We start from the raw sequence: 15931 nt of genomic DNA, 5'->3' as shown, positions 1-15931 counted from the left end.
TGAATACATTCGTTTACTGTTAGCTAGTAACTAGAATATTAATTTTTAGTAAGGGATTAAAAAAAATACACCTTAAAATAAAACTTTGAGGAAAAGGAAAAAAATTTTTTTGGACGTTACGTATAACAAGTCTCTTCGAATTTTCATATTTCGTATAAATACCTGAAAAATAGAATGAAAATAGATCTGAGACCGAGAAAAATGAGAAAAATCGTGAAAGAGAAACTTTCTTTATTTTTCCTCTCTAGGTAAACTAACTCGCATCATGATGCAGTATGCAAACAGCTCTCATAGCTGTCAAATGTTTTTACCATATTGTGAGGTCAGTCACATTTGTGTGAAAAGAGAGGCCAAACCCATATAACACTGGCCTAATATCTATGAGTGTAAGCAAATTTTTCAAATGGTACCTGTCTTGACCATCGAGTCCTTACTTATGTATCTATTTAAAATATTCAGGAAAAAAATCGTTTTTTACAATCAACAGTGGACAAAAAAATTCTCAAAGTGTTAAAAAAAAATTTTTAGAGCTTATTGAAATTAATTTTTTAATAAGCACGTTTTTTACGATGGTTTCGTCCGGCTTAAGCCTTCGATCAAAAAAATCGTATTGTATCATCTAACTTTTTCATTCGGCACTTACGGAAAAAAAGTCAAAAAACTTTTTTAATATTAATATGTTGTACCAAGAGAATTAAATTTCTAATAAAATCTCTCAATATCCAAATTAATATTTTTGCTTTGGAATTCACTTTTGTTGTTCGTGCATTGCACGCAGAAACGTGGCATTTTAAATAATTCAGCCACTTGTTCTTTCATAGCACTGTTTAATTCGCGAAGAAACAGATTTTAACTGAAAGTAAACTTTTTACCTCCCTATAGTGCAAAAAATAAATTTGAATTTACATTTTGGTACAAATAGCATTTACATGACAATGTAGCTGATGCAAACACGTAAAACTTTTGCGTATGATTAACAAATTTTGCTGACTGTAATCATTCGAACAATTAGTCTTAAAATAACCAAATAAGTTCCAAATTACTTAATAACCGTGCCACTTGTCCGATTTCGAATAATTATTCACTGAACTCCATTTAAACGGCGGAGAATTCAGGAAACAATTCATACAAAAATATCTTACACTTGTGAATCAGACTTATAAATCAAAAATAAGAAATCAAGCAGTAATAAAATCACTTCAATCATATTGACATGGTTTATTTTTTTTTATTTTCAAAACGTAAATTTCATTTGTACCTAAGATGATGTTGAACAGAAATATTAGTAAATAAAATTTTAAGAGCTTATTTGTAATAACAGTAATAATAGTATAATTTATCTACATATATATTACACAGGATAACGGGCCAAAGTATAAGGAAATGCTTGTTGTAAGTCGAAACTTTTAATATGAGCATTTTTGAGGAAAGGGCACATTTCTAAATATTGCTAAAAAATAAAATATGTAAGTAACGAAAAAACACTTTAAAAAGTTTTTTTTGTGCTTTTACATTAAACATCAATAAATTAACTTATAGCTTACATTCAAATTTCTCTATCACTTCTTACACCAATTAATGTCATCAGTTAATTTATCTTTGTAAAACGATTAGTCTAATAGTTGTAAGGAAATAACATCGTGTTCTAGTTAAGAATGCTTAAGAATTAGGACTTTAAGTAATTAATACCTCGAAAAGTACTAACTTTGGAGAAAAGTTGTAGAAGATCTTTTTTTGTTTAAAAACGTCCAAAAAATAGGGAAAAAAAACTTTGTTCTCGAGCATAATAAATAATTTTCAGAATTTGTTTAGACAATAGTACTGGCTATTAGACCTGGCAACATACACATTTATTTTTATGAGATCATTTTACATAAAATAATCGTATATAGTATCCATAATGAGCAAAAGGGAAAATTTTCAAAAGTGCAACAATGTAATGGCGAAGTGTCAAGGCTAGAAAACTCTAGTAAAATTGAGGTATTAATGTTACAAAAATTTCAAAACGAAAGTTATGCGCAATAAAAACAAACCATTTAGAGAATTTTCCTTACACAATAACCTGATCAGAGTGGAAAGAGAAATCCTTAAGAAACTGTAAAAGCAACGAAGAAGGAAAAGTACAAGACTAAATATGAGAGTGGAGGTAAGAACTGAGAAAATGAATGAGACAGAGAAAAGGCAACAGAGTAAAAATAAAGGAATTGAAAAGATGGAGTAACCAGAGCTTATTACATTCAGCAGTATAGACGAAAAAAACTCGCTTTATTTAAGGAAGTCAAGAAAAAAAGTAAACTTCACTCAGTCTCACCAAGCTTAATGGCTAGTGTAAATGAGGAAAGTAAAATAGGTGTCCTTAAATTGAAAACTGAGTAGTCAAGTGCACAAGTATAAAAATAATGTATATCATAAGAACTGTAAAATTTTGAAAATTAACAAAATAAGAAACAGTGAGCTAGAGGTTGTAAGAAAAAATAAAATTGTTTAGTTTGACAAAAATTTTAAATGTGGATGAATTTTATACTTAAGAGCCATTGCAAGCACATAATCTTGTGTTTGTAAGAAAAAAATTTTACTAACATAAATTAATTATTGATGTAATTTAATTATCAAGAATACAAAATAGTTATTGTTGGTATTCGTTTCGTTAAAAAACCTGAAAGAAAAAAAAATGTTACCTATACATATATTTCTTGGTTTTTCTTAAGATTAGATTAATTTTATTCATGAGCTGAAGTAAACGACGAGGCATTTTTCGAAACTACATAAAGATTGTATAAGAGAACTCGCAGCTGTTTAAATCTTTTTTTAGCCACGCACTCGCTCAAAGTGACTTGACAGTATCAATGTTGCAATCTAATGTATCACTTGGATTCTTCATCGAAATGTATAAATCGATATAAATCGTGTTAAAGAACAGTGATCCATTTACGATTCGATAGTTCTGACCATGGAGATCCTTCTGAGAACACTATTTCTCACCTTTTTTACATCAATTTATGGTAATGTGGACATTACATAATATTTAATACAGTACTTTCATTTAATTGAAAGGTTAGTTTATTGTGGTTAAGTGGTGTTATCGTTTCCTTTTTTTTCTGAGATGGTTAACAGTTGTGTGAAATGTGTTTTACAAATTCTGGGTGAAATTTTATTATGTCATAAAAGATAAGGTTTTATAAATGCAAGTATTGTGAAAATGTATGTACTATATGTATGTATGTATGTATGTATGTAAGTAGGATATTGCAAGATAAGTTTTAAATAAGATATTCTATAAATTAGGAAAGAATATCATGCAAAGATTGTATTTACGTCAAAGGGTATGTTAATTTTGAAAACAGTATAAATCATCGATGTCAGTTTTTACATGACTAAGCTATTACTGAAAGCAATATCAAAAACTTATAACCATAAAATCAAATACTGAAAAATTATAAAATGAAAAAAAATAATAATAAAAATTTTAATTTTTTTAACCAAATACATTTTTTTCATTAAAATGGAACGATCTCTAACAACTTTTACCTACAAAAAAAAAACTTACGCAAAATCTCAAGAACAAGCTACAAAAATTTAATAAAAATATCAATTTTCAAACCACTATAAGATTGTTATCAAACCATTTACTTCTACTTTTTTGAATAAATATTTCATATTTTTGTTTAAATTTTATGGCTGTGTCAGCAGAATGCTATATTTTTTCATCACAAATATCCAAATAGAAAATTGAAAGAATAAAAATTGATAAATCATGGGACAATGGAACCGGTATCCAAGCCAATTTAATTTCTGCAACAAAGTTACATTTTGTTTGGATTTTAAGTATCTTAACATTGATGCAAGTTATCGCAAAAACTGAGGTCATTGTTTTTGGAAAAATCTATTCACTGAATGGAAATGCAAAACTAAGTAATATTTATGTAAGAAATTGTGGGTAAAAATTTTCATGCATTTTTGGATTATTTAAAATTAAAAATAGGAGTTCGTATCATTTATCAGATACAACTATAAACAAACTTTTTACCATGAAAATTCCAAAACAATAGTTTTTTGAAAATCAAAAAATCGTTCAAAGAAAATAAAGTATAACACTAACATTTTTATATTTGAGTTTCAATAAAGATATGGAAACAATAGGTCAATGAATGATTTTGAATCGTTTTGAAGAGTCTTACAGTTGGTTTAGGACGTTGGTTTTCCTTTTTTCCTTTTTCATATTGTAATCTTGTGTATGTGATTGGTCACATTCCGAATGAATACTTTGAAATTTAATAATCTAAAACTTCAAAATTTCGTTGTTTTTTTAATTTCATATACAGTAGAGTAAATGTTTACAATTTGTATTTGTACCTTAAAAAGGTTAATCCATTTGTTTTTCGATGGAAAAAAAAAATTTTCAGTATTTTTTTTACAGATGAACAATCTAATGCTTTACACCAGTACATGGTAAAGAACTCTCATAAAGTACGGTTTAATTTAGAATGTTATACAGAAGCTATTTTATGCTCAAACCTGCAAAAGTTGCTCAAAAAAGATTTGCTTATTTAAAAAAAAATTGACTTTTAACTGTTGTATACGAAAGTTTTAAACTGAAGAAAAATACATGTGTATGACGTGGTAGACTTTGCTCTACAAAATCATTCTGAAGTTTTGAACGAAAAAAATCGATTTGATTTGCTCAAAAAATTGTTTAACAGCATCTAACTTTCTTTATTCAGGTTTTCAAGCAACACATTAGGTACAAGAGGTGCATATCCAAAAAAATAAACCTTTTGTTTGTTCACCATTTTCCTCGATAATACTATCCTAATGTTTTAAACAATAAAAGTCTTAGTTTGCATCTTGAAACATGTTACTCTTACTGCTCTATGTGCTGGTACCAAAAGGATCTAATCAAACAGACAATGCAACAGACTTTGCGGAAAATCAACTGAAACTTGGTGCTCGCATAGTAGGCGGTAAAATTGCTGCAATCGGAGCTTTTCCATACCAAGTTTCCATATGCCACAACGAAAAGCATATCTGTGGTGGCGCTATAATACACAAAAGCTGGATCTTGACTGCTGCTCATTGTTGCTACGGATCGTATGCACCACAGATAACTTATCCTCAAATTTATTTGACTTTTGGATCTCATTATCAGGAAAAAAAAATTTTTATTTTAGCACCAGTGATCTGGTCATTCATGCTGGAACTAACAAATTGAACGAAACTGGAACAGCGTATCAGTCACAAAAAATTTTTACGCATCCAAAGTTTTCAGTATTGCTTCGGAGGAATGATATTTGTCTCATAAAAGTGAACGAAACAATTACATTCAATGACCTCGTGCAACCGGTTAGGTTACCACCTTATGACATCAACGAAAATGGCCTTCCAGCCGTTGTTTCTGGTTGGGGTGCGACATCAGTAAGTTTAAATAGTATTAACAATACTTTACCAATATTGTTTTTATGTATTTTGAATTTTAATTCCAAAATTTCCTAATTTTTAATGAAAAAAGTAAAAAAAGTTGCCAGAAAAAAATTATCAAACATTAAACAAAACATTGTTTCTTGATTTAAAATTATTTTTTCTGTATTTTTTGGCACATTTAAAAAATAAAAAAAAAAGCCTCAAAAAATATTGATAAATTCCGGTACTTCTTTAAAATAAAATGTGACAAACATAATTATTTCCACAATACGTTTAGCATTTTTTCGACAAGACTCTACTTACAGATTCATCTATTTATTTAAAAATCATAATGTGTTGCTCGCAATAATCCATCTCAGGGTCACTTGTACAATACATAAGTACTTGTTATTTTGATGGTCATTGTAAGGCTTGAAAATAAACGTAACAAGATATCATAGTAACTTTTTATTGATAACTTTTAATTACTACAATTTTTTCAACTAGTATCTTGCTGACTATTCGAACGATCTGCAATACCTGGACACCTTTCTGCTAAGCCGCTCCTCTTGCATGTGGAAAACAATGATTCCTGTAATTTCGACAAAAAAAATTTGTGCGTTCTCTCGTAAAAATGAAGGCTCTTGTTCCGTAAGTGGGCATGTAATTATGTTGATATTAATTAATAACCTTATGCTTGTGCACTTAAAAAAAAAAAATCAAATCACAGGGAGATTCTGGCGGTCCTCTAGTCGCCAATGCTGCCATCGTAGGCGTAGTGTCTTATGGCTTCAATGGATGTGCTTCTGGCAAGCCGGACATTTTTACTCGAGTCTACAAATACGTGGATTGGATAGATAAGCTCATCGAGAATAATTAATGTCATTTTAGGTAAATCAGCAGAAGGCTATGATTAAGGAAATATTTTTTGTGAAGTATCATTGCCACAGATATATCATCATAAGTTTTGTACATTTAAAAAAAAAATAAAAATCATGCATTGAGTATCATGCTAAGAAAAGCTGTGGCATTTGGGCTCATTTGTAGGAAGAGTGGTGCTAAAAAAACCAAGTTCTACAATGACTTTAATCCGCCTTGCCAAAACTTGAATTTGTAACCCAATTTAAAAATTATTGTACGAGTTTCCATAAGTGAAGTAATTTATTGTCATTCAGAAAAGTATCTATGATTAAAATATTTAAAATACACAATAAACAAAAATATTAAAGAATAAAAACCTTTCAGATTCCAATTTTTTATGTTAACCATCTGAATGTACATCAATGATTGAGGATCGTTGAGTATTAGCTCAAAGCACAGGGATTACTGTAAAACTTTAGAAATCTGTTTTACAGTGTCTTTAATTTTTTCAGTATTTTCCTTGAGTAATTTTTTAAATTAATAAATATTATTGTTAAGCTTCTTAATGTACATTTTCATTGTAGTTAACCTTGATTTTTTGTGTTTGGAGACGAAAAATTGTATGTAAATGTAGAGACATAAAAAAAAATTATACAGTGATAGGCTATTTTTTCTAGAAACAATGAGAAAAATTTCACAAATAGAACGTTTGATTAGCAAAAAAAATTAATGTAAAACACAAAAAAAAAATATTAAGATTATACGATACGTCAATATGTGTGTCAATATGTTGAGTTTGCAATACATGTAACTTTAACAAGATTGAGAAAATTTGTAAAAATCCAATTATTTTTTTTTTCTTCGAAAAACGATAAGAATTGATTTCAATAATAAAAATAACTTGCATCGTCACTAACAAGAAGGTTATTTGTTCATAACAACAGTCTATCTGTAGAGATATATACGAATGCTATTAAAAAATTTCATGAAAATTATAAAAATTACGCACATTTATTGAAATTGCAGACATGCAGTTAAAATATAATTATTTTTCGACTTAATTAAAAAAACAAAAAAAAAAATGCACTACCTCTATTAGATAACATTGTTAAACCTGACAAACTGAACTATTCAATCGATAAAATTAAATGGTTATTAGAAAATGTTTTTGAGGTGAGAATTTAGGTAAGATCATTGATGATAAAAAACTTTGAGAAAAAATAGTAGTTTATAGGAAAAAAAGTGGTGAGGTTGTAATAACTTTCAGTTGCATAGCTTTATTTGTTTAAGTTATAATTTTTTAAACAAACAATCTTAATATTTTGTAAAGTTTATTCACTCCAAAAAAATCTAGAAGTATCATCTTTTTTTTACTTCACGCGTTTTCTTGCTCCAGTAAAAGCAGTATTGAAAATTGTAAAATTATTTAATACTGAACAAAACAAATTTGGTTGGTTGAGCAGGACTATTGAATTAAACACTATTTAATTAAATAGTCCTGCTCAACGAACCAAATTTGTTTTTATTCAGTATTGAATTTTAGACAATTGAGCAAGTTTAGGATGATTGGAGGTGCTGTTATGCATTGTAAAATTATTTCTTAGATCAAAAGTTATTAACAATCAAAGTTGAGTTTGCAAGAAAAAAAATTTTTTTTTGCTATATGTTCAAACAATTGCGTTTTAAACAAATTTTTCGAACTGTAAACTAAAAATAACCGGTGGATTCGAATTCCACGCCTAATAATGACATAGAAAACGCCTTATTATGTGCTCTGGCATCTCGTTGCACACGAGATCCTACCTTACACGAGAACTAATGCTTTGATGTTTTATGGTCGTTGAAAAATAATAAGCGACTCATGTTACTCTTTCTCACACAGTGTCATCCTCTTTTCTCTTTAATTTACTTACCACATGTGAGTGTGTGCTATATTTCATCCTTTGAAATCCTTTCCAAAAGAGAGACAGAGAGAGAGAGAGAGAGAGAGAGAGAGAGAGATGAGTCTTTCATGCGGTGTCTGGCTTAGCGCAAAGTGCAGTTTTTTTCATTCATTTTATCAACACACGTGTGCAGCTTAATAATTTTTGCCACACGTGGAGCTCCATCACGTTCACTTTGGGCTTTTTTTTCTGAGCGTCTCCTGGTCACGTGCTAACGAACTTTAAAGTGTTCAGCCCTTGCATGTGACATTATAACGAAAGTCCCGTAAAGAGGGCATGTGGTATTTAGAACTTTTCTTTCGAATAAGCCCCAAGGAAAATTGAAATGCTGTGACTCCCGTATTTGACAATAATAAAAAATTTAAATAGTATTTCCAAGTTAATTCATCAAAGGCTTTTTTTTAGGAAAATTTAATTTGATATAAAAAAAAAAAGAAAATAGCGTTGTTTCTCCGATGTTGATACAATTTTTATCAATTGCGAGCCAAAAATAAGTAAACCGCTTGAGTAATTTCTGCGCGTAGTTATATACATATTATCTTACACCGCACGTTTTCCATTAAAATGTATGCGGGAGGGATGAAGTTTTGTACACGTATTGTCGAACCTGTGACTGCATTAGCTTTGAGGGATAAAAGGCAGATTACGGGGATTTCGCAAAAAACGAGATCTTTCAGCGAAAAATAAATACAGCACATGAGCCTTTTTTTTGTACAACGCATATACGTATAAAAATTGTGAATTAAGTATTGTTTTGAATCTAAAATTAATCTTAATTGAGTTTAAACTGAAGCACTATATTAAAATAGTTAATCCTTTCATTAGTTCTCAACCTATTCAATTCAATTTTTCTAATTCATTGTTATTGAAATAATAATAACTGAAATATCCGAAATTGCGAAAAATTGAGAGCACCTTCTTCGTTGTGCAGACATGCAGCATGAGAAATTATTTTTTAAATATTGGTATATTTTCGGTACAGTACGTAAAAATTTGATTTCTTCCATCACATACTAATTTTCCGAAAGAGTGATGAAAATATCTCAGTTAATATTTAGTGAAACGTTTTTTAATGCTCAGTATAGGCCATATTTTTAATTCCTGTGGGTGACAGTGATTTTATATTTCATTTTTATTTGTTACAAAAATCACTTACTAATTACTGATTACTGATTACTGATACCCGCAAAAAAAAGTTTATAGGGTTAAAACTTAGGAGTGCATAATTGCATATTCTTGGCGAATTTACCATATGGCGAGGTTGCCTATTAGGTAACAATTTTTTTTTTTTTTTTAACAAGTAATGACTTTTAAAAATTATAAAAACAATCATGTATTTTAATTATCATAAAAAAAAAAAATATTATTCACTTGTAATTCATGAAATTAAATATTAAAACGGCCATAAGCTCATACTCGGACGTTTTAGATATTTTCTACACACACATCAGCGTGAATCAATCAATATTTTTACAATGAAACTAACGAAAATTAGCAAAAATGAGAAGCTCGGTGTACGTGCAAAATCGAAGAGTGAAACATGATAGAAAAAGGTAGATTGAAATCGACCCGCACGAAAGAAAAGGTCACGGCGGGAGTCCGTTCCAGAGGCTGGACGGGTTCTCCTATTACTTAAATCCAAATTGAAAAGTTGCGAGAGCATTCACGCCCCGCGTCTTACTTTTCTCGATGAAACACCCCAGCATGTCCGGTCTATTTTACCACATGGCGACTGGCAACTACAGCCGCCTATACTGTGCCTCGTATTTCTGTAATATGCTGTTTACCCAGTGTGGGCTGAATAACCAAATTCGAGAATATTCTGGAACTGTGGAGATTTAACGTGTTGGTTCAAAGTGATAAAAAATACTTATTTCTAAGACTCGGCGCGAACTTTAATAAAAAAAAAAAAAAAAAAAAAAAAAAAAAAAAAAAAAAAAAAAAAAAAAACGTGAGTGATCTCTATCATCCGCGGCACTAATTTATTTCCCTCGATAAAATTACGGTTATGCATTTGTAATGCTACGAGCTGATGTGACGTATCACTAAATTTATTTAATTCTTCGTTTATCATTATTAAAATTAAACTAATTTGCCTAGCCGATTTTTTACTACGAGTTTTTATACACCACTGTTTTTACTGAATAGGTACGAATGAAAAAAAACCATTTGCGTAACGAAAAAAATCTTTTTTTCAGTTGCATTTCAAGGACACGCCATTTTTTCGACAAACGAACAGGAAACTTATGTCTGTTAGGGTATATGCGATTGTTCTACCACGATTAAAAAGTACAAGCTAAAAGGTAACTTGAAAAATAATCTGCCAGCCCAACGACTTGGAGGGTGTAATAAGTCTCCCACCGCGTGTATACTTACAACTTTCGATCACCGAGCACTGTATAGTATATATACCACACGAGCCAGGGAACGAAGCCTCCCCGCGGGCTGAGAAACTCGCGAGCGCATCTGCCGGCTCGTTGAATTTTCAATCTCGTTAATTATTATCTCGCGCGATGCTTCCACTCTCGAGGCTCGATTAAAGTTGCGTCAACTACACGTTTGACAACACTTATAGAGAAGAACGGCAAAGTTCAATCTTGCTGTATATCGAAGAGAAGGGATGGGGCGCAAAAGAGGTCACCCCTCCAATCCCTTCCAATCGAATATATATACTTAAGGGGAAGATTTTCCCTCTCGGCCACTTGTGCGGGATTTTTCATTTCCTCTCGAGATGCCAGTGGTCTACTTGAAAACCCTCTCGAGGCCATGATTTAATTTGCATTTCTAGTGACTCGAGCCATCGCGTGGTTGCGCCACTCGCAAAAACGCACACAAAACACAGCGAGTTCCACCTAATAATGGCAAACGAGTCACGTATAGCCAGCGCAAAGAGAGCACGCGCCGAGAGAACAACGAGGGTGCACGAACCAGATGGCGTCCACAGCCACCAAAGACCGATGCCCCCTGGATATACCACCCCTGTACACGCACCAAGAGTCTCCAAACCGCGAAAACGAAGAAGGAAAAGCTCCTCCGCGCTCGCGGAAAACAAGGGAGTCGCCGAAACGCGGGGGCTTTCCCCATCAATTCTACTTTACGACTGCACATCGCCACGAGCCCCATCTCTTTTCTTTTTTTCCTCAAGCAGTACCCATAAATTTTATACACACACACACACACAAATATACACCTGTGTACCACGCGTGCCGTTTCGGTTTAGCTATAAAGCCCCGCACTCGGCCAATGCTTACCCCGGCCCTCTTTGTTCTTCCCCCGTAGCCGTGGCTCTCTGAACACAACGGGGACGCATTGTCCGAAAACTCCGGGTGCAGGCGTATCCCTCGCGTGGTTTTTTCTTCGACGAATGGGTGTACCCGTACTGTACGGGGGGAAATAAAAATTTTCACAATGGAATGCGCCGTTTGGGGAAAAAGAATCGAGAGCAGCGTAAAATAAAGGGGGGGGGGGGTGTGTATAGCCTCGGCCAATAATGCAGAGTGCTGGAATCAATCTCGCGCCAAAGAGGGCGGGGGGCCAAAAGACCGGAGGGACTTTTCGTTTAATTCTTACCTCTCTGTGCCGTATATGTATATGTATATATATATGTACATGTACTCACGGTATACTCCTTTCCAATCAATTGGAGAACCTCCGGCGAGCAATCCTTTTCGATCGGGGATGCGCTGCATGGTATATACAGCCGAGGAGGGCGAAATTGAAATGGGAACTTTGAGGGGAACACTGGGGTGATTCTTTTCGAGCCTCCGTTAGTTTTTCTTTTGCACTTTTCACCCGATCCGTCAGAGGTAATGCGTTGCATTATCGTGCAATGATTGAAGTACGCGCTTTGATGCTTACTTGTGGGAATGCTTTACGGAAATGGGAATTTAGTTTAACATTTTTTCGTTGGGTTTTTCTGTCGAATTCAAGAGGGGTTGAATTACATGTAACAAAACAGGGTAGATTCGGGGACCTAAATTGGCCATGGTTACTTATTAGGAGCTCCACACGACATATTTAGGTGGATCCGGACTAGTAACCAACTCGGCAACTTTTTCCCGAAATCCAACTCGACAATGGAATTAAAAACTATATTCGCAAAATTCGTATAGTTACGATCTGACAAAATATTAATATATATTCTTCTATATTCAAGTGAATATTTGATCGAATGATGTCCATGTGCGTAAAAAAATAGTACATGGAAATAAAAACCTTATGTTTCGTTTTTTGATACAAAATACTGCCAAAGCAAAGAAAAAAAAATGAACGAATATTTATCAAAGTGCATGCCGTATTATATACGTTCATGTATAAGTATGAACTTTGTAGGTAGATGTCCCAAACTATATTCACGACTGAACTTAAATTATTGATGCGGAAGGCAAAGGAGACCGAGGCACTGTCACGCGCTTTGAAGATATTTCGGTCGCAGCGGCAGGTTATTACCGGGAATGTGCAGTGTTGAAAACAACGGAAATAGGGGAACAGCGGCACCCACTTAAATTAAATTCTATACCGTATTTTTTTTTTTTTTTTTTGCATGAAAAATCGATAGACTAGTTTCATCATTATTCTATATGCGACTTTTGTAAAATCATCGATTCACAATATCGTTTTTCGGTCACTATATTTTTACTTCATTCGTAGCGATCGAACACATCAGGTAACTTTAATACTACTACTCTCTTGAAAACTCCAACTAATGTAAACGAAAATTGTACAGCTTGGGAGTAAAATTTTTCTTGAACAACTTGATACAGTAACAGCGGAAACCGGTACCGCACCGCTATTGGAGCAGGTGCTCATTTTTATAACGAGGTCCCTCTTGACTGCCGTTTCGCACCGAAACAATTTTCAAATAACACTGGCTCTCTAAGTTTAAGTACCATATTTTTGTGTTTTCGTTTTTTTTTTTCTTCACAATTTTTCTAATGTTTGAATAATGTTTTTTATGTTTTTTGCTAAAAAATAATCACACCCTCAAAGCAGAGTCAAATTTCAAGTAATATACTTTTGCTGTGGCACGACGAGAGATTCGTGCACTTGATATTGAAATCATAAAAAGAAAGTACAAAGTTTCTCGTAATTATTTATGCCAACCCTTTGGAGAGGCTCGGAGCACATCATTCGCAAACGACGTATAGCCAAAGAGTAAAACCTCATCGCTACAAGCATCCTCGTACATTAGTATTCACATAGTGTCGATAACCATCTAGTCCTTGGCTCCCCTTGAAACGCATCCACGTGCGTTTGCGAGTACATGCACGGGCGTTTCTCATCGTCAATGTAATCTTGGTTCCCATTTCCTCGACTGTCAGAGCGAGTTGAACCAATTTGCGTGCCGAAGGCACGGGTAAAGAGGGAGCGAGGCAAGTGGCGACGTTGACGCAAAACTATTATCGAGCGTCAAATCGAATTCCGATGATATAAAAAGTAGCTTGAATGTTTGCTGACTGGAGATGCTTACTTATGTGCTGAAGAACAGAAAAAAGAAAAAAAATGGTTGGTTGGGCTGAAGAAGGAAGATGATGATGATGATGACAGGTGGGACGGTAAAGAGCTGTTTTTTTCCTTTTTTTTTTTCATTTCAACGACTTGATTTAATATGTCTTGATTTGCACCAAAATTGCGTAGCTTTCGCTGAAACACTATTTGTTTTATATGATCTGTTTGTTAATGCCTCGATACAAAAATACAATTAAAAAGTTTCACTTTAATCCAACTTGTATTGTACTTTCATTCTGGAACTCCTCAAAAATCATGGAATAGAGAAGACCAAAATTTAAAACAAAGATTTTTACGAGGCATACTGTCCTGTATTTTATACATGATTTTTTTTCTACACTATTGTTTGTAGTTTCCGATTAGTTTAAAATAAAAAAGGTTAAGAAGCACTTGAGAGTGTTCTGGACCAGATAAACATTCATCAATCTTGTCAAGCTTAAATCATAAATTCTGTTGAAAACTTTGGATTGTTTTTCAATAGCAAATATTGTACATTCTTTCTCCAAATAGACAAATTACGTTATTTTTTTGTGTAATTACTCTTTTTAGCACGTCTTTTTTTAAGAACAAAAAAAAGTGCACCACGAAGAAAACTGGATTAGCTGTATAAGCCCCAAGTCAAAAACAATTATCACCCATGGGACGACTGAGTACTTTATTACTTTATTATCATGCTCAGTTGAGGGAACTTTGAGTGGAAGTTGTTTGAATTTTACATCTCACATAATAATTTCAAGCCATAGCTGTATAATAGCTGTAGCGTGTCCTGATTATTGTTGTTAAATATAAATTTAAGCTTAGGTATTTGCTAGTCATTTATTTAGCTGTAAAAAAATACGCTTGGTAAGATATGTATTTTTCAGAATAACAACTATAATTACTTGGTTTCTCACTATTTTAGAGACACAGGTGGTATTTCAAAAATTTACCAGTATCAGTAAAACATATGTATATTCATATCTAATGGTGGGTGATATATATACGGGAAATAATAATGAGATAAAAATCATAGTAATTAGACAACTTGAAAAAAATAATGAGCTAAAAATTAAAATGTGGATGCGTCGTCTTGTATGTTTCAGATCAACCAGACTGAGGAGGAGAAGCTGCCGGAGGCCGCGCTATCCCTGCTGTCGCTGCTTGTTGTTGGTTCGCTCGAACTTTGTCTCTATACCACATGTACACGCTAATTACTATCTACAATATTACTGCTACACTCATATCATTTCGCACTTAAAACAATTTGGAGCCAAAAGAATGTTAGATAAATACTTGAAAATTCCGTTAGCATTTCCAAGTCTTCTGTGGGCTAGGGGTTGTGTGTATACGTTTATAAATGTAACCATGGTTGGACTTTGTAATAGTTGTGTTGGTTATAATATCTACGACTCGGAGAAATAAATAATTAGCTTGAAATTGTCAAAAAAAACTCTACCTTCATAAAGGTTTTAGAAAAAAGCACTATTTTTTCTCGAAAAATCATTAAAATTAAATGTTTTTAATAGAAATTCTCAATAATGTGGCACAGAGAGCTAAGCCCGATTAAAAAATAAAGAACTCTATCGTTTTCTCTTGTACATTGATATTTTCATTCATTGAGAACACTTTTTTGTCTTATTTTTTAAATTCTTGTTTTATTTAAAAATTACTAAAAAAGGGTATAACAATCGCATTTGATAAAGTATTCAAAGTTAAAAATTTTTATCTTCAATAGTATTGAATTTGATTCATCCATTTATCTATTAATAGCAACTGAAAAATAAGATTCGCATCTCCAAAGTGATTGTTAACAACGAACGTTTCTTCTTCACGTGCATTATTATTTTTTTCTCTTGAAATGGACTTAAAAAAAAAAAAAAAATCGAAAAATACAAAAAAAAAACTTTTTTCTCTAGATTACACCATAATTTTACTTGAGTGTAATCTAAATGTCATCTAAATCATCTCACTCATGATCATGCACTAGACTTTATTTGTTTTACTTATTATTTTTTTATACTTGGGCTGGATGGCATTTATTTCTTTGTACTACAAAACTTATGCAATTTGTATTTACTTTATTCAAGGATTATCTAGTTAAAATATTCAGCATTAGTTTTTTCACAACTTTCCAACTCCAGTAATATTTGAAAAAAAAAAAAAAAAGTACATTAAAATATGTGTTGCACTCCAGAAAATAGATAATTTTTTTTTGCAGTAAAAACATTGATTTTTTTTTCCAA

General features: G+C 32.3%; 2 protein-coding genes across 2 annotated transcripts in view; both read left to right on the top strand.

Annotated features, from left to right (window-relative positions):
• Positions 1 to 15931, top strand: part of Dop1 (dopamine receptor, D1) — a 136323-nt gene that overhangs the window by 112959 nt on the left and 7433 nt on the right. The window contains exon 4 of the mRNA XM_089597277.1: positions 14801 to 14858. Coding sequence (XP_089453403.1) covers positions 14801 to 14858 — 58 coding nt within the window. The remainder of the gene's footprint in view (positions 1 to 14800; positions 14859 to 15931) is intronic.
• On the top strand, positions 4853 to 6277 carry LOC106642053 (chymotrypsin-2-like). The gene is made up of 4 exons (XM_023390284.2): positions 4853 to 5088; positions 5169 to 5412; positions 5905 to 6048; positions 6128 to 6277. Exons 1-4 carry the CDS (start codon positions 4853 to 4855, stop codon positions 6275 to 6277), a joined length of 774 nt encoding a protein of 257 aa, XP_023246052.2.

Source organism: Copidosoma floridanum, unplaced genomic scaffold (assembly GCF_036245765.1).
Source record: "Copidosoma floridanum isolate Cflo_tuat_1 unplaced genomic scaffold, Cflo_Japanese_pri ptg000032l, whole genome shotgun sequence".
Taxonomy (NCBI): Eukaryota; Metazoa; Arthropoda; class Insecta; order Hymenoptera; family Encyrtidae; genus Copidosoma; species Copidosoma floridanum.
This window is presented reverse-complemented; position numbering and strand designations above follow the sequence as displayed.